Here is a 24,852-nt window from a genome sequence, read left to right as displayed (position 1 = left end):
ATCAGAATAAAGCGGAAGCACCGTGATGACCTCAACAGTGGAGGCCCAGCCAGGCCTCCCTGCTCTGTGGTGTTGGACATCCCTGGAAACCTTGCTGTTGGTATTTCCATTTTGATACTTGAGAGCATCAAATTTTGTCATTAAAATGTTATTTAAATATATGCTTTTAAAAGCTCATATATGTGTAAGAATCGCCAGGAAAACTTTTTTTTTCTTTGAGACAGGGTCTTGCTCCATCATCCAAGCTGGAGTGCAGTGGCACAATCTTGGTTCACTGTAGCCTCGACCTCCAAAGTTCAAGCAATCCTCATACCTCAGCCTCTGGAGTGTTGGGACTACAGGCACATGCCACCACCACCAGCTAATTATTTTGGTAGAGAAGGAGTCTGTGTGTTGCCCAGGCTGGTCTGGAACTCCCAGGCTCAAATGATCCTCTAGCCTGGACCTCCAAAAGTGCAGGGATTAAAAGTGTGAACCACCATGCCCAGCAGAAGACGTTTTTTAAAACAGAAAAATTGAGGCCGGGCACGGTGGCTCACGCCTGTAATACCAGCACTTTGGGAGGCTGAGGCAGGAGGATCACAAGGTCAGGAGATCAAGACCATCCTGGCTAACATGGCGAAACCCCATCTCTACTAAAAATATACAAAAAAATGGCCAGGCACGGTGGCTCACACCTGTAGTCCCAGCACTTTGGGAGGTCAAGGCGGGCAGATCATGAGGTCAGGAGATCAAGACCGTCCTGGCTAACGAGGTGAAACACGTCTCTACTAAAAAATACAAAAAAAATTAGCCAGGCATGGTGGCAGGCGCCTGTAGTCCTAGCTACTCAGAGGCTGAGGCAGAAGAATGGCATGAACCTGGGAGGCAGAACTTGCAGTGAGCCGAGATCACACCACTGCACTCCAGCCTGGGCAACAGAACGAGACTCCATCTCAAAAAAAAAAAAAAAGAAAAGAAAAATTGCAAAGGGGAGACTAGCCCTTCCAGACATTAAAACCTAGATGAAATAAATATTAATCAATGTGACCATATAAAAATGTAAGCAAAGTAAAACTTTGCCATAGGAAAGAAAATAACACAAAGTCAAATGGCAATTCACAAAGAAAATATTTCCATCTCACAAATAACAGGTTAATATTCCCAATATGTGAGAAACTCAGATTAAGAAGAAAAAATACCAAGAACCCAATCGAAAAAATGGGCACATAATTCATAAATAGATCCTGAAACATATGAAAAGTTTGACCTCACTCATGATTAGAGAAATGCAAATTAAAATGACAGAGATACATTTCTCACACTGCATTGAAAGGTATGACAACACAATCTGCTGTCGAGGCTATAGGTAATGGGCACTGTCATACACTGCTGGTGGGAATGTCCTTCTGGAAGGACATCGGACACTAAGAAAAATCGATGCCTGGCCAGGCGCCGTGGCTCACACCTGTAATGCCAGCACTTTGGGAGGCCGAGGCAGGAGGATCACCTGAGGCCAGGAGTTTGAGACCAGCCTAGCCAACATGGTAAAACCCTGTCTCTAATAAAAATTCAAAAAATTAGCTGGGCATGGTGGCATGCACCTGTAGTCCCAGCTACTCAGGAGACAGAGGCCGGAGAACAGCTTGGGCCCGGGAGGCGGAGGCCGGAGAACAGCTTGGGCCCGGGAGGCGGAGGCCGGAGAACAGCTTGGGCCCAGAGACGTTCAACACGTCTGTGTGATACCACAGGTAGTTCTCCCAACCAATCAGGACATGTTACTTCGCCTCACACCAGATTACATTCAACCCCATTGGATGGCAAAGGCTGTCTTTCCTAAGCCTGCAAATGACTTGTATGTCAACAGACCAATTTCTCTTACTTTGTCCGCAGTTCACCACACACACACCAGGCTAAAGGATGTATATTTAATGAGACAGTGACAGCAGCATTGTTACCACTGGGCATCCCTCAGGCCAGCTTGGTCCCATGCTGTGGGACCACCCATGTGTGGTATTCCACGAGGTGCCGGCGGCGCCGGGCTCTTCCTGCTGTGCTGCAGACCCACAGAAAGACCCATACGTGATTCCGTTTACCAACTGTGTCACCCAGAAGGGGCAGGTCGGGGAGATGCTGGGTGGCAGGTAAAAATAAAAGGGGCCCAACCCTTTGTCCAGCAAATACCAGCACAGTTTTTCTATGGACACAGTGATTTGTAACTTGAATAATGTGAAGTTGATTACAGATTTCTGAATGGCTAATATCCATATGACAGAAATGTGATGCATTCATGAGACGTGTGCAGACTTTGGGGTGTTGGGAAACAGCATTTGGCCTTTAACTTCCTCCTCAGCCCCAAAGAGGAAGGGGAAACAGGACAGGAACCCACACTGCTGATCCAACCTCACGTCACACTCTCTGAAGGACTCCGACATGTTCCCTGCTCACCGTTCCACCTGAGGTAGGTCAGTACCCCTGCCCCCATTTTCCAGATGGGGAAACCGAGGCAGAGCAGACAATAAGAACCTTGCCTAAAGCCACCACAGTGGGGAGAGGACACCATCCCCTTCCTGATGCCGGAGGACAAAGAGGAGACCCTGCCGTCTCTCCCACTCCTGGAATGAGCCAGTGAGCCAGGTGGCCTTTCTGCTGACTGAGGTGTCTCCTCTTGGGTTTCCTGGTCAAAGGGGACCAATAACCAAGCAGTGGCATTCTCTGCCCTCTGCCCACCGTGTGTGCCAACCATGTGCACCAACAGCCAAGCACAGTCCAGGGTGTGGGGGAAAAGGACAGACAGGAGCACCCCCACTGCCCAAGGCAGAAGGCTGGGAAGCCACATCCTGACACGTCCTCTCCTGAGGCCCCTCGTGGACCGCAGGATCTGTAAAGTGCAAACACCAAAGCCAAGTGTCCCCTCACCCAGAGCTGTAGGTTTCCTCTGCTGTCCAGGGGCCTCTGTCCCATGGAGTGAGGGACCTCCCACACGCCTGCCCTGATCTTCCTGAATGTGCTCAGTCGAGCGAATACTCTCAGCTCTCTGGACCTCAGGCCCCCAAACAAAAGGCCATTGGCTGGTCATTTCTGAGCTATCTGGAGCCCTCCACAGGGAGCAGGACAGAGCTCCTCAGGTAAATCTGGTTCCAAGAAATGCCACCAGACCACTGCAGGATCCCATCGCCTAACTGGAACCTCCCCCAGCGCACAGCCCCTGCTGCACACCTGGAGGCCAGGACACCCTCCTCAGGCTGGGGCCACAGCCTCCTAGCTTGGAGCACCAGGAAAGGTGGGCTGGGCCAAAGCAGGAGCACCCAGCAGGGAAAAGCTCCATGGCCCCTTCCCTGCTGTTGTAAAGAAACAACAGGTGACCCCACTGTACTGACCATCCGATGAGGCCTTTGAACCTCAGGCCAGGGAGAGGCAGGTCTGCAGGTGACAACTGTGAACAGCCCCAGCTGGGGACAACCAGAAATCCCCAAGGCCACGAGTGGCTGAAAGGGATGGAGCCCCCAGGCAGAGCCGAAACCCCACCGCAGGCGAGACTCGGCCCTTGGCTGAGCGTGTGCAGCCGCATCCTCAGGTGTCACTCAACACTCCTCTGAAGCTCTGATGAGTTTCCAGGGTGGCCAGGACGGGAGCTGTGGAATTTCTAGGGCCCGGATGCCCTGGTCCAGGGGTGTGGAGGGCTCTGTGCCATGGGGGAGGTGAGATGTCCCCCCAGCTCCCTGCCCATGGAGTTCTGCATTGGGGGAAGGATGGGGGCCACGCAAGGACCCCTCACAGCAGCACACCCAGGTGACAGCGAGGTGCAGCCGCCCCGAGTCCCAGCAAGCACCTGGGAGACAGCGGGCCTTGACACTGCCCACCCGCTCTGGCCCAGCAGGAGTGGAGGGGGCCAGGGCCGCACCCCAGGGGTCTCCGGAGCAGAACGAACAACTTGACGTTGGCAGGGTGGGTCCTGGCGGGCCAGGCGGGGTTCCCAGCACTGTTCCTCAGCGCTAGGCCTCCACATCGGGACCTGGCTCCTGGAAGAGCGACTGCTTCCTCAGGCTGAGCCGGGCACACTTGGGACACGTGGTGGAGTTGTCGTAGTAGCAGTCCCTGGGGGCAGAAACAGGGTGGGGCTCTCTGCACAGGAAACTCCAGCACTGAATCCCCCCAAGCGTCCTAGGTCAGCTCCTATCATCCCCTCTACAGCCGTTACCAAAGGGCAGAATCGGGGTCTGCAGCCAGATGCAAGTGACTGTATGGCCGTGTGCAGAGCGCTTACAGGCGTGCAGATGTGGACCTCCAGGGGTCCTCACCTTACCTGCTATCCCCCGACCACACAGGTCCCAGTTCACACAGCTGAGGGGCTGAGCCAGGTGGCCACGCCAGACTCGACTCAGAGCCCTTCCTCACGATTCCCACCTGTTCCTATCCCTCCCCTGGCTCCCAAACTGTACATCACGGCACCCTGGGGCACTGCAGCCTAGTTCAAACTTTTAAACAGAACGTAGCAGTAATTAACACCTGTCAGACACTGAGCAAACGACTAGCTCGAGCGAGTTCAGTCTCAACCTTAGTTTCTGCCACAGTCCCATCTGTGTGACACCATAGCTCTGTAGAGCTGGGATTTCAGCAGTTGCTATGAAAAATAGCAAATTCCAGGCAAAAATCAGGGGACAGAAACTGGAGGGGAGTGTCCATCTGATTCCAGGTCTGGAAGATGTGTGAGGCCCAAAAGGTGTACCCATATCATTAGTAAGTAATCATACTTACTGAAGAATGAAATTAAAATATTTTTCTTCTAATTTGTGTACATTATTTTTCCAAGAGCCACTCAATCTTTAGGATACAAATACTTATAAAGTTGTTTGAACATAAGTATTTTTCCCTGTTGGTCTAGTGGCTAGGAAAAAAAACGTGAGAGCATAAGTACTTAATAAAGTGTTACGAATTTCTTTTGGCTTAGAAACACTTTGAAAAAATTACTGAGACATTAAAGGGTGGCAGGAACTATAGGTTTGGGAATCTCTAGCCTATACTAACCCTGAAAGAGTGACTTCAATCCTAGTGGAGAAAGGGAGCAGCTGGGGATGCTGTGAACACATTAGAGACCAAGCTGGAGTTTCAGGGGCTGGTCTGGGAGGGACCTGGGAAGGGGCAGCCCCCTCATCCCCCAGGTGCCGCTCCTAAGGGAACTTCTCATTTAGTCACAGACATCAGGGTCTGACTTCATATCTCAGGGTCAGCAAAGACCCAAAGAGTCTTTATGTCTCCCCTCTCTCGGGGGAGCAGTGCCAGCTCCCACGGCATCATCCTACCGGAGGCCAAGGGGCAGCTCCCCAGAGGACAGGGCAGAGCCCCAGCCCCCGAGTGCGGGGCCCAGGCCACACCCACCTGTGGAAGACCGCGGAGCAGTCGGCGCACACAGACGTGTGGCTGTCGAACGGGAACAGCACGTCGCCCTCTCTGCAGAGCTCACACACGAAGCCCTTGGCCTGGCACCGCTGGGGGGGACAGTGTGGGGTTGGGGCACGGGCACGTCAGTGCCAGCTCCTCTGGGCACTCCGAGGCCAGGGACACACTGGGCTGGGCTGCTTCTCCTGCCAATCCCCCCTCAGGGCTGGGGTTGGAGAAGAGCGGCCCTCGGGCAGAGGCCCACCTCGCAGTCCAGCTTGATGTGCTTGGCGAAGAGCGTGTGGATCTCGGTGAGCGAGCAGCCCAGGCGGCCGGCATGCACGTCCAGAAGGTCCTGGACAGAGTACATCTCGTCGTTCTCCACAAAATGCTGCCGATCCTGGAGCTGCCAAGTCCCAGCAGCCGTGACGCCCTGCACCGGGGAGGGCCCCTCCCACCGCCCACCCACGGTCGCTGCAGTGGTCAGGGCCCAGGTGCTCACAGAGAAACGAGCTACACAAGGGTCTGGGCCCCAGGAGTAGAATCCAGGAGCCCCAGGAAGCTGACAGGGGAAGATGGACCCGGGCCACGTTTCCTGACCTGTGCAGCCCCCCGCCCTCCACTCCCTGAGGCAGCCCCTCCCAGCCACACCGCATCCCCGCACTCCCCACGCTTCCCACGTTCCCCACCCTTCCTTCTCTATCTTGTCACAGAGTTCACCACCCCAGCACACAACGTATTTTTCTTGTCTTCCCCACTTGAAAGGCACTAAGGGCAAGCATTCCTGTTTCGTTCACTGTTCCAGAATCTAGAACGTCTGTATCTGTTGAGCACATAATTAGATGAACCTTGAAAACTGTGTTTTGTGGTCAACCTGCCTGACGAGGGCTGGGCTGGACCCACCCCATGGAGATTCACATAAGGGCTGCAGGGTTTGCCAAACGGAACTGACTGGAGAACTCTTTTGTGGGCAGAACACCTGTGTGCTTTGTTCCTTGGGACCGTGGTGAGGCGACCCTCTGCTAAAGGCACTCCACGCACAAGCTGTCTGGAAAAGACCTGAGCCTGAGGTGCCTCACCGCCCTGGCTGCGCTTCCCATCGGGGGCCAGTCCTGCTGGCAGTCTGACCTGCAGCAGCAGACGAGCCTCCATGGCCTCCCTGCAGGTGATGAAGTACGGCTTCATGAGCAGGATGTCCTGGCGCAGCTTCTGCAAACAAGGCGGGGGCAGGCAGGCCTCCTCAGCCAGGACACAGGGCGGCCCCTGTGTGGGCCGCACACCCGGGGCCACGGCAGGGCCAGGAGGGGTTGGTTCCCCACGAAGGGCCGAGATCTGAGTGCTTCACCAAAACCCAAAATCACAGCTCCCAGGCTGGGCAGGACCGTGAGGCTCACTTACCGTGGCCCAGAAAACCCTCCCTTCCCTCTGCCCTCACCCGGCCCCACAGGCACACAACTGTCTAGGAACCAGCAGCCTCAGGACCAAGCCAAACTTCCGGAGAAATCCCAGCTGCCTCCCCAGCCCTGGCCTTGGCAACTCAACGTGCTGCCACAGTCTCCTCCCGGGTAAAATGGGACCTGCCTCCTTTCACTACCTGGCGTGAGACGCCATCACGTCCTGCCGGGACTGCAGCTCCCGCCTGCCCTCGGCTCCCGCCCTACCTCCTCCCTCACCGCTGACTAAGAGAGTGGCCACCAGCCCTGCACAGCCACAGAGCACCTCAAAGTGGCCGCTGTGCAGTGAGACAGCAGAGGATACATGCTGGAGCCAAAGACGTGGCACAAAAAAGAGAAAGCAAATATCTCAAAAATGTACATTGATTTCATGTTGAAATAACATTTTGGATATATTGGGCTAAATAAAATATACTATTAACATTAACTTCACTTGTTTCTTTTTACTTTTTTTTGAGACAGAGTTTCGCTCTTGTTGCCCAGGCTGGAGTGCAGTGACGCGATCTCGGCTCACAGCAACCTCAGCCTCCCGGGTTCAAGTGATTCTCCTGCCTCAGCCTCCCGAGTAGCTGGGATACAGGCACACACCACCATGCCCGGCCAATTTTGTATTTTTAGTAGAGATGGGGTTTCACCATGTTGGTCAGGCTGGTCTCAAACTCCTGACCTCAAGTGATCCACCCACCTCGGCCTCCCAAGTGCTGGGATTACAGGTGTGAGCACCGTGCCCAGCTCTTTTTACTTTTTTAATGTGGCTATTACAAAATTTAATATTGTGTTCACACCTGGCATCAGATCACTACGGGACACGGCTCCAGCACCTTCAACCAAAAGGGCAGCCACGGCGCCTGGCTCACCCTAAGCAGGTGGCCTCCCTCCTCTGCTCAGAACCTCCTGTGGCCCAGAGGAGAAGAGGGTACTGGCCCAGCCCTAGGGCCCATCTGACACAGCGCCCCCGCCCCCCACTTCCATGGCCCCAGCCTCACGCGAATCTCCACCAGCTCCTCCACGTAGCTGAACAGCAGAGGGTTGATCTCCCGGAGCCTGAGTACGGGCCGAGACACCATCAGCGCCAGGTAGCGCATGCTGCAGCGAGAAACCTGCCAGGCACGGCCGGGTGACACCTCTCACACCCACCCAGGGCCCGTGCAGCCGGCAACACCCAACCAGGGGTACACTGGCTCCACACCCCAACCCCCTTCCTGCTCTCCCTCCCCAGGGGGATGCCCCCACCTTCCAACCCCCACCTTTCGAGGCTCAAAGTCCCAGTTGTGTACGACGCGTGCAGGGATCACAGCCAGGTCGTTCCAGTGGCAGTGGCTGCAGTAGTACTGGCCGGTGTAGTCGCACTGCCTGGCCTCACTGGGCACACCCCCTGCAGGGTCAGAGGGGCCCTGAGTGTCCCTGCCTCACCAAAACCCCACACAGCTTTCCAGCCTCATGGTCTGTCCTCCCATGGACCACAGCCCTCGGGGAGACATGGGAACATATCCTATCCTCAGCCGGAAGACCTCAGGTGGTCCCAGCGTCTCACTGACCTGTTCTCTTATCAGTAAAATGGGATATAAACAGGGCCTCACTGTAGGACTGAGGCAGGGACTTCATGAATTAACACCAGCAACTCTCTAGAAAGAAGAGCTGACGCGCACATGTGCACAACTGGGCGACAACCGTGTACTCTCCCTAGACCCCGTCTATGAGGCTTTCTGTGCTGTGTGACTTCTCCCTAGTCCTCATCTATGAGGCTTTCACACGGCGAGGCAGAGGCCAGGTCCCAGCCCTCCAGGTGCTCCTCAGTGACCTGGGTAAGTCACGGAACGGCTGGAACCTCAGTCTGCTTCAGTGAGAAATGAAAAAATGGCAGCAACAGACCCTTGTCACTTCCTAAGGATAACAAGCAGGGACTGCCCCAGGGCCTCACTCAGCTGTCTGACTTACGTGCCCTTACACACCTGTGCACCTGGCTCCCCGCCAGGAACAGCTCCCTCACCCTCTTCTCTCCCTGCCACCACTCACGCAGAGAGATGGGCGCCCGGCACTCGGCACAGCGGTAATCCTGGCTGTCCAGCCCTGTCTCAGGGCAGATGTTCAGTTCGTATTCAGCTTGGTGGCTGACTTTGGAGCTCACACAGGGCTTGGAGATGAGGTTCAAGCACTTACTGTGACAGCGGTAATAACACCCTAGGGTGGAGGGACACACGCTTCTCAAAAGCGGGAAGGGTGCACCTGCGCCCAGGCCACCCTCAGCTGGCTTGCCCCCTCCCCGTGGGTTCCATTCTGAGGCCCAGATCAATCTAAGACCTCCTGGCACCAAGGGAGGCCTTAGAACCTCAAAGATCCTTTTCTCCCTGGCCCCTGAGCCTTGCCCCAAAGGTGGCCCAGACCTTGTCCTCCAACTTGACTCACATGTTTGGGGCCAACCTGCCACTCCCACCACCAGACCCAACCTGTCCAAATGTAACAAACGAAACTCCCACCCCCGACCCCAAGCCCCTCAGCCTCCCCATCTCGGTTTCAGCAGCTCCACCCTTTCGATATCATGAGTTGTCCTGAAGGGTTTCTCTCTCTCTGTTTTTGTTGTTGTTGTTTTTGTACTTTTTAAGAGACAGGGTCTTGCTCTGTTGCCCAGGCTGGAGTGTAGTCGTGCAATCAGAGCTCACTGCAGCCTCAGACTCCAGGGCTCAAGCGATCCTCCCATCTTTGCACTGGAAAACCCTAGGATTACAGGCATGAGCCACAGCACCCAGTCAGACTATTTTCTCATCTGTTACATTCCGTTTCCAAACCTTCAGCTGGCACTGCCCTTAGCGACTCCTCACTCCCACCACCTGCCCCAGCCCAGTCAGAGTCATCCCCCTCTTCTCAGTCACCTCCCTCTCAGTCCAAGCTCAGTCAGCAGCCACAGTAACCTATTAAAGCTCAAGTATATCCAGCACCCACTTGTGGCCCCCACTGCACTTAAAGAAAAGCCCCAGCCACCTCTGAGCCCACCTCCCCCAGAAACAGAGCTGCAGCCCCACCTGGCTCTCTGCTCCTCCTTATATCAACCACAGGGCTGCCCCCACCGGAACATTCCTCCAGAAACAGAGCTGCAGCCCCACCTGGCTCTCTGCTCCTCCTTATATCAACCACAGGGCTGCCCCCACCGGAACATTCCTCCAGACACAGAGCTGCAGCCCCACCTGGCTCTCTGCTCCTCCTTAACGCACTGGCCATGTCAACCACAGGGCTGCCCCCACCAGAACGTTCCTCCAGACACAGAGCTGCAGCCACACCTGGCTCTCTGCTCCTCCTTATATCAACCACAGCACTGTCCCCACCGGAACATTCCTCCAGACACAAAGCTGCAGCCACACCTGGCTCTCTGCTCCTCCTTAAGGCACTGGATACATCAACCACAGGGCTGCCCCCACCAGAACATTCCTCCAGACATATTCTCTTGGCTTGCTCCCTGACCTTCAAGTTTTTGCTTAAAAGTCACGTGACGCTGGCTGGGCGTGGTGGCTCACTCACGCCTGTAATCCCAGCACTGTGGGAGGCCGAGGCGGACGGAACACAAGATCAGGAGATCGAGACCATCCTGGCTAACACGGTGAAACCCCGTCTCTACTAAAAAAAATTAAAAAATTAGCCAGGCGTGGTGGCGGGCACCTGTAGTCCCAGCTACTCAGGAGGCTGAGGCAGGAGAACGGTGTGAACCCGGGAGGTGGAGCTTGCAGTGAGCTGAGATTGCACCACTGCACTCCAGCCTGGGTGATAGAGTGAGACTCCGTCTCAAAAACAAAACAAAACCAAACCAAAAACAAAAAACAAAGTCACGTGATGCCTTTACATTCTGCCCTAAAGTCACATTCACTCCACCCTAACACGTGCTAGGTCCTTTCCCTTTTTCTTCATTGTACAAACTAGACACACCATGTAATTCACTAGTTTAATTTCTCATCCAGAACAGCCCTGTCCAATGTAGACAGTACAACGAGGAAATGCATATTTAGTTAATTTAACTTTGACTGGCCATGTTTGGCTAGTGGCCACCACACTGGATAGCTCAGATCTGAATGTGAGCCCAGCGGAGGCAGGCACTTTGGTCTCTCTCATTCCTCACTCCTCGTCTGGGTCTCGGCCCACCTGTGCAGGTGTACCAGGTCTGAATGAGCCCCCAGATGATGGCGTTACACTTGTCACAGGTCTGCTTGACGCTCTTGCTCTTCTCCTTGTAAAAGCGGTGCTCAAGGAGCACTCGGATGTTTGGCTCATCCTCATTGGGGTCCTGCAGAGGGTGAGTCAGGGAGGGGGTCACAGGTGAGCTGGGCTGAAGTTCCTTTCCCTTCGCACAAGCCCCTCAACTTATTTCTTCCAGGCACCATTTAGAGCAGAGATTGTGAGTTTCAGCACAATGCCATGTCCCTTTTCTCCCTTTCACAGTAAACAATGATCAGCTGGACAAGGACCGCCAAGGTCACATGCTACCTTTCCCAGCATCCTTTGCGACCTTTCCCAGCATCCCTTGCAGCGAGGGGCCGTGTGGGATTGCGCCGGGCCATGGGCATGTGAGCGGGAGCGACCCGGCCTCTCTGCCCCTCCTGCTTTTTGCCGGTTAGGTGCAGGGCAATGGAAAAGGAGGCCCTCCCCAACACCATTAGCTGTCATAGAGGCCCCAGACCACCTATGGGATTTTTACGTGAGGAAACGAACCCATCTTCTCTAAGCCACTGTGTTTTGGGGTTTTTTTTCTTACCACCAATTTACCTGTTTCCTAATGAATATTCTACTTTCTACATTCCCAGGGACTCCTGAATCAGCACAGGGGACACAGGGCAGCCAGGCCAAAGCACACACAGACCCAAGGACTGCATCAGGAACATCTGTGGCCTGGGACCCACCACCTTCTTTTGTTGTCACCTTCAAGACACCACCCGTCCTTGTCCATGTGGCTCACTCAGGGAGGAACTTACTTAGCCCACCCGCTTGCTTCAGTGGGTGGGCACACAGCCCAGAACCAGCCAATCGGCCACCGTCATTGGGTCAGTGGGCGGGCACACAGCCCAGAACTAGCCAATCGGCCACTGTCATTGGGTCAGGGGTGGGCACATGACCCAGAACTGGCCAGTCAGCCACTGTCATCCGGTCAGGACTGGCCAATGAAAGTCAGGCCTGAGGTTCCTGCTATAACCACTGTGAAAAGGCAGCTGTCATCTGCACAGGGAGGCTCAGCTCCTGGAAAGCAAGATGTGGTTGCCGGGACCGTCTCTGCCACCGCACAGGGAAGGCCTGCCTGAGGCTGGATCAGACACAGGAAGTCGAGTTGGAAGAGAGCAAGATTCCTGACACTGGAGGATCTTCCAGTCTCCAAGCAAATACATTTTTCTTTTTGGCTTAAGCTACTCAGGGTTGAGTTTCTGTTCCTTGCAACAGGAGGGTCTAGGCTAACAGGGAAACCTCCCGCAGTGGGGTGAGGGCCTGTCTCCACCCTGCCTGTCTCGCGCCTTTCTACCTCAGCCCCTGAGGCCGAGAGAGAGCCCACGGCCTGAGAGAGAGCCAGAGGCTGGCAGGGTCCTCCTAGTTCCACAGTTCTGGCCTCGGCCCCAGGCTGCCCCACACCCACCTTCAGCTCCTGGAGCTTCAGCCGGAGGTGGATGAGTCGCACCACGGCATCCTTCTGCTTCTCCGATTGCTCGGGCAGCTCCAGAATCACCTGCTTGCACTCCTCGATCGCCTGCCGCAGCTGCTGGACGTCAGAGGCCAGGAACAGACCCTGCCCAGGTTGGGGGCGGGGGCAGTCAAAGGCCCATCCTGCAGGAGCTCCCTGTTAAGGCCCATCCGCCGAGACAGGCCCAGAGCAGACCCCGACACCTCTCACCCAGAGAAGGAAACTCAACCCAGAGGGCACCGAGGACTTGCTCAAGGGCAGGAAAGGTGGCAGCACGGTCAAGGTCCACCCGGTGCTGCGTGCTCCTAGCCCGACCTGTCTGCCCACAGACCTCTGAAAACCTAATGTTTGAAAGTTGCTTTTCAAAAGACAACTTCCTTCTTTGAGGAATCCAGATGCTTTTTTGTTATGTCACTTCACTTCCTTCTGAAGAGCTTCCTCTTGGAGGAAAGCTAGGGAAAGGACATTTGCTGTCATGAAGGACAGTAAGTGGCCTCCACCTTGACTGCGAAGCCCAAGCACATGCCGAGAGCCAGCCCCAGCACTTCTGGTTGCTTTCGCCACATAGCGACCAGGGGGCTCACGGCCCAGCAAGGCCCCAGACTCAGAACACTCTGGTGCTCCCGGGGAAGACAGGATCAGGTCTCAGTGCTGGGGAGCCTGGACCCCGCCCTCAGGAGCCATCCTCCTCCTCCAGGCTGCTGGGCTCTGAGACCCAGGCAAAGGGGAGGTGGCACCCTCCCCTCCCCCTTGCAGCTCAGCCTGTGGCCCAAAGGAAGTGCTCAAAATGTTGTAATATACAAAACAAGCTGAGTGCAGTGGGTCACACCTATAATGCTAGCACTTTGGGAGGCCGAGGTGGGTGGATCACTTGAGCTCAGGAGCTTTAGACCAGCCTGGGCAACAAAGCGAGACCCCGTGTCTATAAAAAAAAAATTGAAAAATTATCTGAGCATTGTAGTGCACACCTGTAGTCTCAGCTAATCAGGAAGCTGAGGTGGGAGGAACGCTTGGGCTCAGGAGGTCGAGGCTGCAGTGAGCCATGATTGCGCCACTGCACTTCACAGCGGGGGCAACAGAGCGAGACCTTATCTCAAGAAAAACGAAAAAAATAAGATACGAAACACACATATGAAGTCTCTCCCTTTTTTTTTTTTTTTCAGACGGAGTCTCTGTCGCCCAGGCTGGAGTGCAGCGGCACGATCTCGGCTCACTGCAACCTCCGCCTCCCGGGTTCAAGCGATTCTCCTGCCTCAGCCTCCTGAGTAGCTGGGACTACAGGGGCGCTCCACTACGCCCGGCTAAATTTTTTTTTGTATTTTTAGTACAGACGGGGTTTCAGCATGTTGGTCAGGCTGGTCTCGAACTCCTGACCTCACGATCCGCCCACCTCGGCCTCCCAAAGTGCTGGATTACAGGCGTGAGCCACCACGTCTGGCCCAAATCCTTTCAAAGTTACATTTGAATGCTGCCGTAATGTTTCCCTCAGAAGTTGGAGATGGTTTGCATAAAAATAAAAGGTTTTCAAACTTTTTTTTTTCTTTGAGACGGAGTCTCACTCTGTCACCCAGGCTGGAGTGCAGTGGCGCAGTCTCGGCTCACGGCAAACTCTGCCTCCCGGGTTCACGTCATTCTCCTGCCTCAGCCTCCCGAGTAGCTGGGACTACAGGCATGTGCCACCACGCCCGGCTGATTTTTTGCATTTTTTAGTAGAGACGGGGTTTCACCGTGTTAGCCAGGATGGTCTCCATCTCCTGACCTCGTGATCCGCCCGCCTCAGCCTCCCAAAGTGCTGGGATTACAGGCGTGAGCCACCGCGCCCGGCCTCAAACTTTTTTTAAAAAATCATTATATCCTCCCCCTTTTCTTCTTCAACACAAGGCTTCCATGGAACAAAATACAGAACAAACAAGAGTGGCCCTGTAATACCGACTGGTCAGTAGGAGGCAGACAAGGGGCTTCCCCTTGCCTCCCACACCCTGACTCTCGGCAAGTCTACAGGGCCTCAAGGACCCCAGAGGGAACCTACTCTCTGCACATTTGCTTCATGAAGACATGGAGCTCAGGGGATAGAAGCAGCCCCAGGGTCATGAACCCCAATCCCAGGCTCTCTCCACCTGCCTTCACTCAGGCTCTGAGGGTGGGGGTCTGTGGTGTCAGGCAGGCCTCAGATTCGAAGCCAGGAGCCCTGGCTGAGGTGGGGGCTGCTGAGCCTGACAATGGAGTGAGACTGTACCCCAGCTCACAGGACACTGCCCTGCCACCTGGGAGGGAGTGACAAGGAAACCCTGGCCCTTCCTGCCTTGGGGGTTCCCTCAGTCCCTCTCCCCTCCGACATCCAAGACCTTACCACAGGGCGGGAGAAGTGGTCCTCAGACAGGCCGAGATCCATCACGCGTTCAGGGCAGCGGAATTCCGGCTCCCCAGGGGGCAGCTCAGGCAGGGCCTCTGGAGGAAGACGGGGACAGGTGTGGAGCGTCAGCTGCTACCTCCTGCCTCCCATCCCCTATGGAGGAGCTGAGAAAGCCAGGAGTGGGAAAGGGATTCAGGAAGCCGCACAGAAAGGAGGCACTGTGAGAGCTGGGCACCACTCAGATCTGCACACCGTCCAGTCTGCATTCACAGAGGAGCCCACAGCCTTGTGTAGACAGGAAAGAGCCATTCAAAATGAGGAGGTGGAATGACACTCGGTGCCAAAAGTCCTCAAGACAGCATTATAGAGACATCCCATTTCTAAGGTGGACACCTCATGCATGACCACGGGGGCGAGAGAAAAACCACTGCATGGCTACACGGCAAAATCCACGAACCCCAGTGTCGACTCCAGGCCGTCTCTGCAGCTGCCCCGCTCCAAGCACTCCCTGATGACCTCATCTGCAGTTTCTAAAGCTCATGCCGCCCTGACGCCCAGAGCACGTTCCCTCGGCTAACCTCTCCCTTACCAGGTCTCAGCGCTGACCGCACTCAGCAAGTGTTCCCTGAGCACCTACGATGTGCTAGGCCCTAGGATACAGCAGTGGTGGGTCAGGCACAAATCCTGCCCTCAGGAATGTGAATTCTAGTGGGGACACAGAAACAAACCACACGACCACAGAAGAGATGGGAAAAAGAACACAGCCAGCAGGTGCCGGCTCCGTGGGAAAGCCAGGGCTGCGCAGGACGCAGCAGGAAGAAAGGAGGGGTCCAGGTAAGCGGTCAGAGCCTGCCCAGCTCCCACCCTGACTCCCACCAGCACCCACCTTCAGGAGTGACGTCCGGGACCTCCTCCCCAGGGCCCTGCTCATGCTGTCTCGGCCCAGACTGCTTGTTGAAGGGGTTGAGGTGGGCCTGCCGGAACCGGGCCAGCTTCTCATCATATTCCATAGCATCCCACCTGAGGGCCAGGCAGGGCCAGGATGAGTCCCCAGGAACCAGGCTCACCACGGACCACCCCCTTTCCCCAACCACACTGGGGTGTCTGGGGTGAGGCTGGCCTCTTTCACTTCCCTAAAGTGGGTAGTCCTCACACCACAGCCTTGATCTTCAGCCTTTTCCTGAAACACCTCAGCTGCCTCCCACCCAGGCCCCCACTGGTGGCGTCCCCTTGGAAAGAGCTCACGGTGACAATGAGGGCCCCACGAGGGCACGTGGCCCATCTGAGGGGCCCAAGCTCCCTGCCTCCCAGCACAGGGTCCTCTGGCCTGATGTTGCAGAGCTCCAGCCCTAGAGCTACCTATGGGATCCTCTCTGGGCCTCAGCCCCAGATACTCACTCAGCCCCGCTATAGCTTGCTATCCACCTGCTATGTGAGACAGACCTCTCAGAAATGGGTTCCTCCTTCCTGGGCCCCAACCAAAGGTGCTTTCTTGTCAGAGCACCCTGAAACCACAGCCCCTGTCTCAGGACTTAGGGTTGGACACTTGGGGACAGTTCCAGGGCCCATTCCTGCTCTGCCACATGAGAGTGAGCAGGGCCCACCTTCCCCATGCCCAGGAGCAGGGGATCTTGGGAGGATTCCCTGCCAGCACACAGAGAAGCCCCCTACAAATGCATCCAGGCTCTCTGGCCTGGGTTCTGATCCTGTGATGAGCAACGCGACCTGAACCAGGCCCACAGCTCTGTGCCTCAGGAACCCAGGAAACAGGCCGGAAGGGCCTAGTTCTCCACGTGGCAGAAGCTCAGGATCAAGAACTGCTCTTTCCCCACCCGGAGGCTCAGAACACTGCAGAACACACAGGGCTGATGGCTCCTGGCAGGGAGGAAGGGACTTTGGTTGGGGTGGGAGGAGAGGCAGTTGGCATCCAGCCCTCCCACTTAACTTCCTGGGCCACATTCCTTAGCCTCTCTGCCTCCATTTCCCCATCCGTAATGGGCCATTGTGAGGGTGAAATGAGTTAACAGAGACTGAGCACAAAGTAAGCTCGCTGTAAGGTCTGTTGATGTTATAGAAAGTCGGAGATGTCTTTTTAAAGTTGTTCAGTAACTGCAACAGTGTTAGTTATGCTTTCACTACACCTGCAACAGTGTTAGTTATGCTTTCACTACACCTGCAACAGTGTTAGTTATGCTTTCACTACACCTGCAACAGTGTTAGTTATGCTTTCACTACACCTGCAACAGTCTGAAATAATTCACAATTATAATAATCAATCCTATGATTTATCCTCTGTCTCTTCTCCCAAAAGAAAGAGAGCTGAGCCCAGAGGGGACAGCCCTGCTCAGGGTCACACTGTGGCCTGGAAGAACTGGGATTTGAACTAATTGCCTCACTGGCAGTGGGATAAGGAGGCCACCCCAACCCCACATGGCTGCCCTGCAACTGGGCAAGACTCCACACCACCTATGGGGCCTGTCCTGCCTGTTGTGCCTGTGGGGCAGGAGTGTGGGTTGGGCACCTGCACGCCAGCCTGAAAGGACAAAGCACCCATGGACAGGCTGCCCGTGGACCCAAACAGGGAGGCACGGGGAAGACACAGGGAACGTGAGTGGGCCCCAGTCCCACCTCCTTCTCTTATTACCTGATGACTGTGGGTGGGTCACAGAGTCAGAGGCGGCCACCCGATGCCAGCACCTCCCCAGTCTCCCGGGGAGCACCCAGGACACAGGAGAAATCAGGCCATCCCAACATCACTCCTCCTTCTTCCTGAATGAGGAGCCTCATTTTTGTTTGTCACATAATTTCCCAGCCTCCCCAGCAGCTAGACCTGGTAAAGTGACTGTTCTGACCCCCTCGGCTTGAGAAGATCAGGCAGATCTGAGCAGCTCTGGGCTCCTGGCTTCACTGACATACCCAAGTGCTTAGCCCTTCCATCCACCCCAGAAAGTACGTGTTCTCCCTGATTTATAGGCAAGAAAAGGGAGAACCAGAGACTAAATCAGGGCTATCTGAAAACAACAGTAATGGGCCAGGCGTGGTAGCTCACACCTATAATCCCAGCACTCTGGAAGGCCAAGGCAGGAGGACGGCATCCGGCCAGGCCCAATGCAGTGAGGCCCTATCTCTATTAAATTTTATACAAATATGGGCTGGGCGCCGTGGCTCACGCCTGTAATCCCAGCACATTGGGAGGCCGAGGCGGGCGGATCACCGGGTCAGGAGATCGAGACCATCCTGGCTAACACATTGAAACCCCTTCTCTACTAGAAATACAAAAAATTAGCCAGGCGTGGTGGCAGGCGCCTGTAGTCCCAGCTACTCGGGAGGCTGAGGCCGCAGAATGGCGTGAACCCAGGAAGCGGAGCTTGCAGTGAGCCGAGAACGTGCCACTGCACTCCAGCCTGGGCAACAGAGCGAGACTCCATATCAAAAAAAAAAAAAAAAAATCTTTTTTACATAAATATGTATGTGTGTGTATATACATATATATGTGTGTGTGTGTATATATACATATGAGAAAAAAGAAAAGACTTCTGAGAATTGTCCTTAAAGGTAGGGGCTGCCCCTCTTCAGCCATCCCTGCCTCCTGCTGCCTGGAATGCAGATGTAAAGGCTGGAGCTGGAATAGCCACACTGGGGAGAGTGACGTGATTGCAGGGGACTGCACCTGAGCCCTAAGCTGCTCACAGCCAGACTTCATTCAAGTGAGAGAAATACGGTATTCCCACCAGTGTTACAGGGGAGGTTTTTGTCTCTTGCGGCCAAAGTAGATTCTGACTGAAAGACCCAGCTCGGTGGCTCACGCCTGTAATCCCAGCACTTTGGGAAGCAGAAGTGGGCTGATCACCTGAGGTGAGCAGTTCGAGACCAGCCTGGCCAACCTGGTGAAACCCCGTCTCTACCAAAAATACAAAAATTAGCCGGGCGTGGTGGTGGGCATCTGTAATCCCAGCTACTTGGGAGGCTGAGGCAGGAGAATCGCTTGAACCCAGGAGGTGAGCCGAGATTGAGCCACTGCACTCCAGCTTGGGTGACAGAGTGAGACTCCATCTCAGAAAAAAAAAAAAAGAAAAGATTCTGACTGATGATCCCAATAGTTTCATGGTAACAAGACAGACACGTCCAGCTTGAATCCCAACTCTGCTAGCTCCTAGCTGTGTGACCTTGAGTAAGTGGATAAACGTTTGTCTGCCTCCATTCTCCCATGTCTCAAATGGGGATTACAATAGTACCATACAGGGTTATTGTCAAGATTAAAGTAGTTAATACTAAGTTCAGAGAACACTGGCCGGCACATAGTAAGCACCCAATAAATATTGATTATAATTTATCATTATTACTTTTTTTGAGACAGGGTGTTGCTCTCTCACCCGAGCTGGAGTGCAGTGGTGCGATCACAGCTCACTGCAGCCTCAAACTCCTGGGCTGAAGGGGTCCTCCCATATTAGCCTCCCAAGTAGCTGGAACTCCAGTGTGTGCCACCACACTCAGCTAATTTTTTTAACTTTTTGTAGAGACGGAGTCTCACTCTGATGCCCAGGCTGGTCTCAAACTCCTGGCTTCAAGCAACCCTCCTGCCTCTGCCTCCCAAATTGCTGGGATTATAGGTGTGAGCTACCATGCCTGGCCTATTACTGTTATTTTTAAGAATCATGGCCGGTGTGTGGTGGCTCACTTTGGGAGGCTGAGGCGGGTGGATCATTTGAGGTCAAGAGTTCAAACCAGCCTGACCAACATGGTGAAACCCCGTCTGTACTAAAAACACAAACAAATTAGCTGGGCATGGTGGTGCATGCCTGTAATCCAGCTACTTGGGAAGCTGAGGCAGGAGAATCACTTGAACACGGGAGGTGGAGGTTGCAGTGAGCCGAGATTGTGCCATTGCACTCCAGCCTAGGCAACACAGCAAAACTCCATCTCAAAAAAAAAAAAAAAAAAATCAGCCCTGATTTAGACTCTGGTTCTCCATTGTCTTGCCTATAAATCAGGGGGAACACCTACTTTCTGGGGTGGATGGAAGGGCTAAGGACTTGTTTATGATGTCAGTGAAGCCAGGAGCCCAGAGCTGCTCAGAACAGACTGGCACTGTCATCACATATGGTGACCAGCCCAGGAAAAAGGTGCAGGAGCTACGCCTGGGGAAGCCGCTGGAAACCTCCTGGTGTTTAAAACATGGCCAGAGGAGCGTCAAGGCAGGCACGCTGGCAGGGACACCTCCGTTCTGCCCAGCAGCTGTACTCTAGGCTACCAGCTCTCCTCCGGGCTGTGAAAAAAGCCATCTTTTATTTGCCTATTTACTGACAGTCAGTGCCAGCCCCAGGCCTGGCGCGCGGGCAGGGGATGAATGAGGGGAGGCCTTTGGCCTCGCAGCCTTAGCTTCTGCTCACACACACCTGGGGATGCTGGCCACAGTGGCCGACTCTGAGCAGAATGCCAGCCTGCCCCTCTCACCAGGCTCACCCCACCAGTTCTGCACCCAGATGTGGGACTTGGCCTCGGAAAGGAGCGGGCAGGAAGTGGAAGAGTGAAAGCAAGAGGTCTGGCCACCCCCTGCCCCTCCTCTGGAGCCCACTGCTCTCATCGGGGAGGACTCCACAACTTAGCAATGAAAGGAAGCCGAAGAAAGCCGGCGGGGTCCCGGGGCACGGAGGGACCCTGGGCTGAAGCTCAGGACACGCGGGATGCACGGACCTGGCCTCCCGCGTCCTGCCCGCGGCGTGACCACCAGGAAGTGGTGTCATCACTGCAGCTGCCACCCCGAGAACCTGAGAAGTCACCCCAGTGTGCGGAGTCAACAGCGTCCTGTCTGCCCATACCTGGATCGCCTGCCAGGGCCCAGGGGCTCGCAGGGACAGGACGGCCATTCCTCTAGGGCTGCTTGCCACGGAAGCCTGGCCGTGGGTTCGGCACCTGCTGCAGGGAGAAGCCACCCCAGCACTGTGCCTCCCCACCCACCACACCCGCAGGAGCTCGCTCGGTATCCCGGGCTCCTCGGGGGGCAGGTCTCTCCCACCCACCCACTCCACAGAGGGGGAAACTGAGGCTCGGAGCAGCCCAGGGCGGGGGCACGGCCACGCGGGTCCCCTGAGCCGCCCGGGTGCCCCGCACGCAGCTGGTGTGGACGCCGGAGCAGCGGCGGCGTCCCCGGAGTGGGGCGGCCGAGGTCTCGAGGCCCCTGCGCGGGGCGGGCCGCCCTCCCAGCCCCGTCCCCTCCCAGCCCCGTCCCCGCCGGCCCCGTCCCCGCCGGCCCCGTCCCCTCCCAGCCCCGTCCCCGCCGGCCCCGTCCCCTCCCAGCCCCGTCCCCGCCGGCCCCGTCCCCTCCCAGCCCCGTCCCCGCCGGCCCCGTCCCCTCCCAGCCCCGTCCCCTCCCAGCCCCGTCCCCTCCCAGCCCCGTCCCCTCCCAGCCCCGTCCCCGCCGGCCCCGACCCCTCCCAGCCCCGTCCCCGCCGGCCCCGTCCCCGCCGGCCCCGTCCCCCTCCCGGCCCCGTCCCCTCCCGGCCCCGTCCCCTCCCGGCCCCGTCCCCTCCCAGCCCCGTCCCCTCCCGGCCCCGTCCCCTCCCGGCCCCGTCCCCGCCGGCCCCGTCCCCTCCCGGCCCCGTCCCCTCCCAGCCCCGTCCCCTCCCGGCCCCGTCCCCCGCCGGCCCCGTCCCCTCCCGGCCCCGTCCCCTCCCAGCCCCGTCCCCTCCCGGCCCCGTCCCCGCCGGCCCCGACCCCCCCCAGCCCCGACCCCCGCCGGCCCCGTCCCCGCCGGCCCCGACCCCTCCCAGCCCCGTCCCCGCCGGCCCCGACCCCCCCCAGCCCCGACCCCCGCCGGCCCCGTCCCCCGCCGGCCCCGTCCCCGCCGGCCCCGCGCCGCTCACCTGACCGCCGCCTCGCATCTGCCCGGCCTCCCGGCTGCGCTGGATCCGCCCGGCCGCCCCGCTCCGCTGGATCCAGCCCCGCGCTCGCTGCTGCCGCCTCCGGCGCGGAGGTTCATGGCACGCGGGTCGCGAGTCTGCCCGGCTGTTCCGCGGGCCTGACCCGGGGCTGCGTGTCCTGGGTGTCCTCTCCTCACAGAAGGCCTGTGGCTGAAACCCAAACCCCAACACGTTTAAAAAAAATGGGCGGGCCGGGCGCGGTGGCTCACGCCTGTCATCCCAGCGCTTTGGGAGGCCGAGGCGGGCGGATCACGAGGTCAGGAGATCGAGACCACCCTGGCCAACACGGTGAAACCCCATCTCTACTAAAAAATACAAAAAATTAGCCGGGCGTGGTAGCGGGCGCCTGTAGTCCCAGCTACTCGGGAGGCTGAGGCAGAGAACTGCTTGAACCCCAGGAGACGGAGGTTGCAATGAGCCAAGATTGCGCCACTGCACTCCAGCCTGGGCGACAGAGCGAGACTCCGTCTCAAAAAAAAAAAAAAAGGTGGCTTTTAACTTTTTTTTTTTTAACCTCAGTGGTTGAGGAGGAAAAAGGAACAGAGAACCACCGTGTGCAGGCAGCCGCTGTCTGTGCCGCTTGCCACCTGCAGGGCCCCGCGGGGGCTTCACGGCTGCAGAGGGAGGGACTCCGTGCGGCTCTACCCTCTTTACAGAGGGGGACGCGGCCACACTGCGCTCAGGAGGCTGCTGCATGGAGGCGCCGGGCAGCGGGACTTCGGAGGCAGCTGGTGTCCGTGGGCCCTGGCATTATTCCTGCTTTTCCGTTGTTTACACACAGAGCAGGCCTGCTGCTCCCCGCCCCCATATCCCTACTCTTACGCTTCTCGGGTGGAAGATTCAGCTGCCCCCGCTTGTGCCCGCAGGGAGGAGCTGAGGACAGATGAAGGCCAGCATACGCGCCTGGTGCCCTTGCCCTGAGCTCGCGGGCTCAGTTTACCCTCCCTGCAGAAAGGTGTGGTTTTGGCTGCCTCTGGGGCTTGGTCCACTTTGTTCAGTGGGCATGGTGATGACAGTGCCAGTAACTGGAGGCCTCCCAAGTGGGAGCCACGCACCATCTTGCAGAGACCAGCTCGGTCGGGGAGACCCTAACCCGGCAGCGCTAGAGGAATTAAAGACACACACACACACACAGAGGTATAGAGGTGTGGAGTGGGAAATCAGGGGTCTCACGGCCTTCAGAGCTGAGAGCCTCGAACAGAGACTTACCCACGTATTTATTAACAGCTAGCCAGTGATAAGCATTGTTTCTGTAGATATTAGACTAACTAAAAGTATCCCTTATGGGAAACGAAGGGATGGGCCAAAATAAAGGGATGGGTCTGGCTAGTTACCTGCAGCAGGAGCATGTCCTTAAGGCACAGATCGCTCACGCTATTGTTTGTGGCTTAAGAATGCCTTTAAGCAGTTTTCCGCCGTGGGTGGGCCAGGTGTTCCTTGCCCTCATTCTGGTAAACCCACGACCTTCCAGCGTGGGCGTCATGGCCGTCATGAACATGTCACAGTGCTGCAGAGATTTTGTTTATGGCCAGTTTTGGGGCCAGTTTATGGCCAGATTTTGGGGGGCGTGTTGCCAACACCATCTCATTTAACCCTACGGAAGCCTGGGGGCCAGCAGTCACCTACAGGACAGGCAACTCCATCGGCCCCCCCAAGGCCACATCGCTCAGAAAGGGTGGAGTGAGATTCCACCCCAGCTTAGGGTGGCTTCGGACGCCGTGCCCCTCCATGCACTCAGACCTGGAGGGAGACTGCCCTGAGCTGCCGCTCTATCTGCTGCTTCAAGGTCCCCAGTCCTAGAGATTCCACGTCCACCTGGCCTCTCTCCCAGCTCCTCCTTCTGGAAAGGCCTTCCCCATCTCAGCTCCCACCTGGGCCCCACAGTACATCCTCAGCCTGGCAGTGAGAGGGACCCTGGGAAGAAGTCAGCCCCCACCTTCACCTCCTGGCTCGTCTCCCCAACAAGCCAGGCCCACTCCCACCCCCACCTTCACCTCCTGGCTCCTCTCCCCAACAGGCCAGGCCCACCCCCACCGGGGCCCCTGCCTGGCTGAGCCTCTGTGGAGCACTCCTCCCCAGTAACCCCAACACCTCCTCCTTGCCTCTGCTCAGCAGTCCTCAGTGATCTCTGGGAGGCAGGGCCCTTCCCCTCACTCACTCATCATCTCCCTAATCATTCGTCACTGTCTGATGTCTTCGGTTTTGCACATTTTTATTTATTATTTCTGCCCCCCAGCCCCCAACCACCAGAAGCAAAGAGCTGTAGGCAGCATTTTGTTGGCCTTCTTTGCTGCTTAACGGCCAGTGCCTGGACACAGAGGGTGCTTCCTTACATGGACTGAGAAAGGAATGGGTCCCTGGTTGAGGCTGGCCCTGAGAGGAAGGAGGTTCCTCCCAGAAGGTGGCCCACTGCCCAAACGCATGTTAGAACCGGTTGTGGATCTGAACTAGTGTCTACAGAAGCAACGGGAACCCTTCTCCAAGGAGAGACAAAGATAAACCCACACTCTACACGCAGTTTAAGGTCTACTTTCTTAATCAGAATGTGTTCGCCAGGCGCGGTGGCTCATGGCTGGAATCCCAGCACCTTGAGAGGCCGAGGTGGGAGGATTGCTTGAGCCCAGGAATTTGAGGCTTCAGTGACCCGCTGCACTTCAGCTTGGGTGACAGAGCAAGACCCTGTCTCCAAAAATAAATAAATAAGTAAATAAACATAGAGTGTGTCGTGACCATCTCTATTCCTCTGTAGACATTCAACAACACATTTTTTTAATTTTTAAATTTTTATTTATTTTGGGACAGGGTCTCACTCTGTCACCCACGCTGGAGTGCAGCAGCTCAGTCTCACCTCACTGCAACCTCCACCTCCCAGGCTCAAGTGGTTCTCCCACTTCAGCCTCCTGAGTAGCCAGGATCACAGGCAAGCGCCGCCACCTGGCTAATTTTATTTGTATTTTTTGTAGAGACATTTGCCACGTTGCCCAGGGTGGTCTCAGAATCCTGAACTCAAGTGATCCACCCACCTCAGCCTAACAGAGTGCTGGGATTGCAGGCGTGAGCTACCACGCCTGGCCCCATTTAATTCTTATTTTTTATTAAGAGACAAGATCTCAGTCT

General features: G+C 56.4%; 1 protein-coding gene across 8 annotated transcripts; it reads right to left on the bottom strand.

Moving 5' to 3' along the window:
* Positions 1–1,893: 1,893 nt before the first annotated feature.
* On the bottom strand, positions 1,894–22,204 carry DEF8 (differentially expressed in FDCP 8 homolog). 8 transcript variants are annotated; one of them, XM_016930457.3, is made up of 13 exons: positions 21,679–22,204; positions 20,635–20,728; positions 15,702–15,835; positions 14,813–14,910; positions 12,418–12,567; positions 10,941–11,082; positions 8,829–8,993; positions 8,060–8,187; positions 7,799–7,912; positions 6,487–6,567; positions 5,624–5,764; positions 5,359–5,468; positions 1,894–4,077 (listed from the first exon to the last, which is right to left on the bottom strand). In XM_016930457.3, exons 3-13 carry the CDS (start codon positions 15,823–15,825, stop codon positions 3,975–3,977), a joined length of 1,356 nt encoding a protein of 451 aa, XP_016785946.1. In that variant the 5' UTR covers positions 15,826–15,835; positions 20,635–20,728; positions 21,679–22,204; the 3' UTR covers positions 1,894–3,974. The 8 variants fall into 8 exon arrangements, with proteins under 8 accessions (XP_016785946.1, XP_016785942.1, XP_063653628.1 ...); XM_016930453.4 differs by having other exon boundaries at positions 20,635–20,731; positions 21,679–22,124; XM_063797558.1 differs by having other exon boundaries at positions 20,510–20,731; positions 21,679–21,813.
* Positions 22,205–24,852: the final 2,648 nt, after the last annotated feature.

Source organism: Pan troglodytes, chromosome 18 (assembly GCF_028858775.2).
Source record: "Pan troglodytes isolate AG18354 chromosome 18, NHGRI_mPanTro3-v2.0_pri, whole genome shotgun sequence".
NCBI classification, from domain to species: Eukaryota; Metazoa; Chordata; class Mammalia; order Primates; family Hominidae; genus Pan; species Pan troglodytes.
Note: the sequence above shows the minus strand (reverse complement) of the source record. Positions and strands in the feature narration are given on the sequence as shown.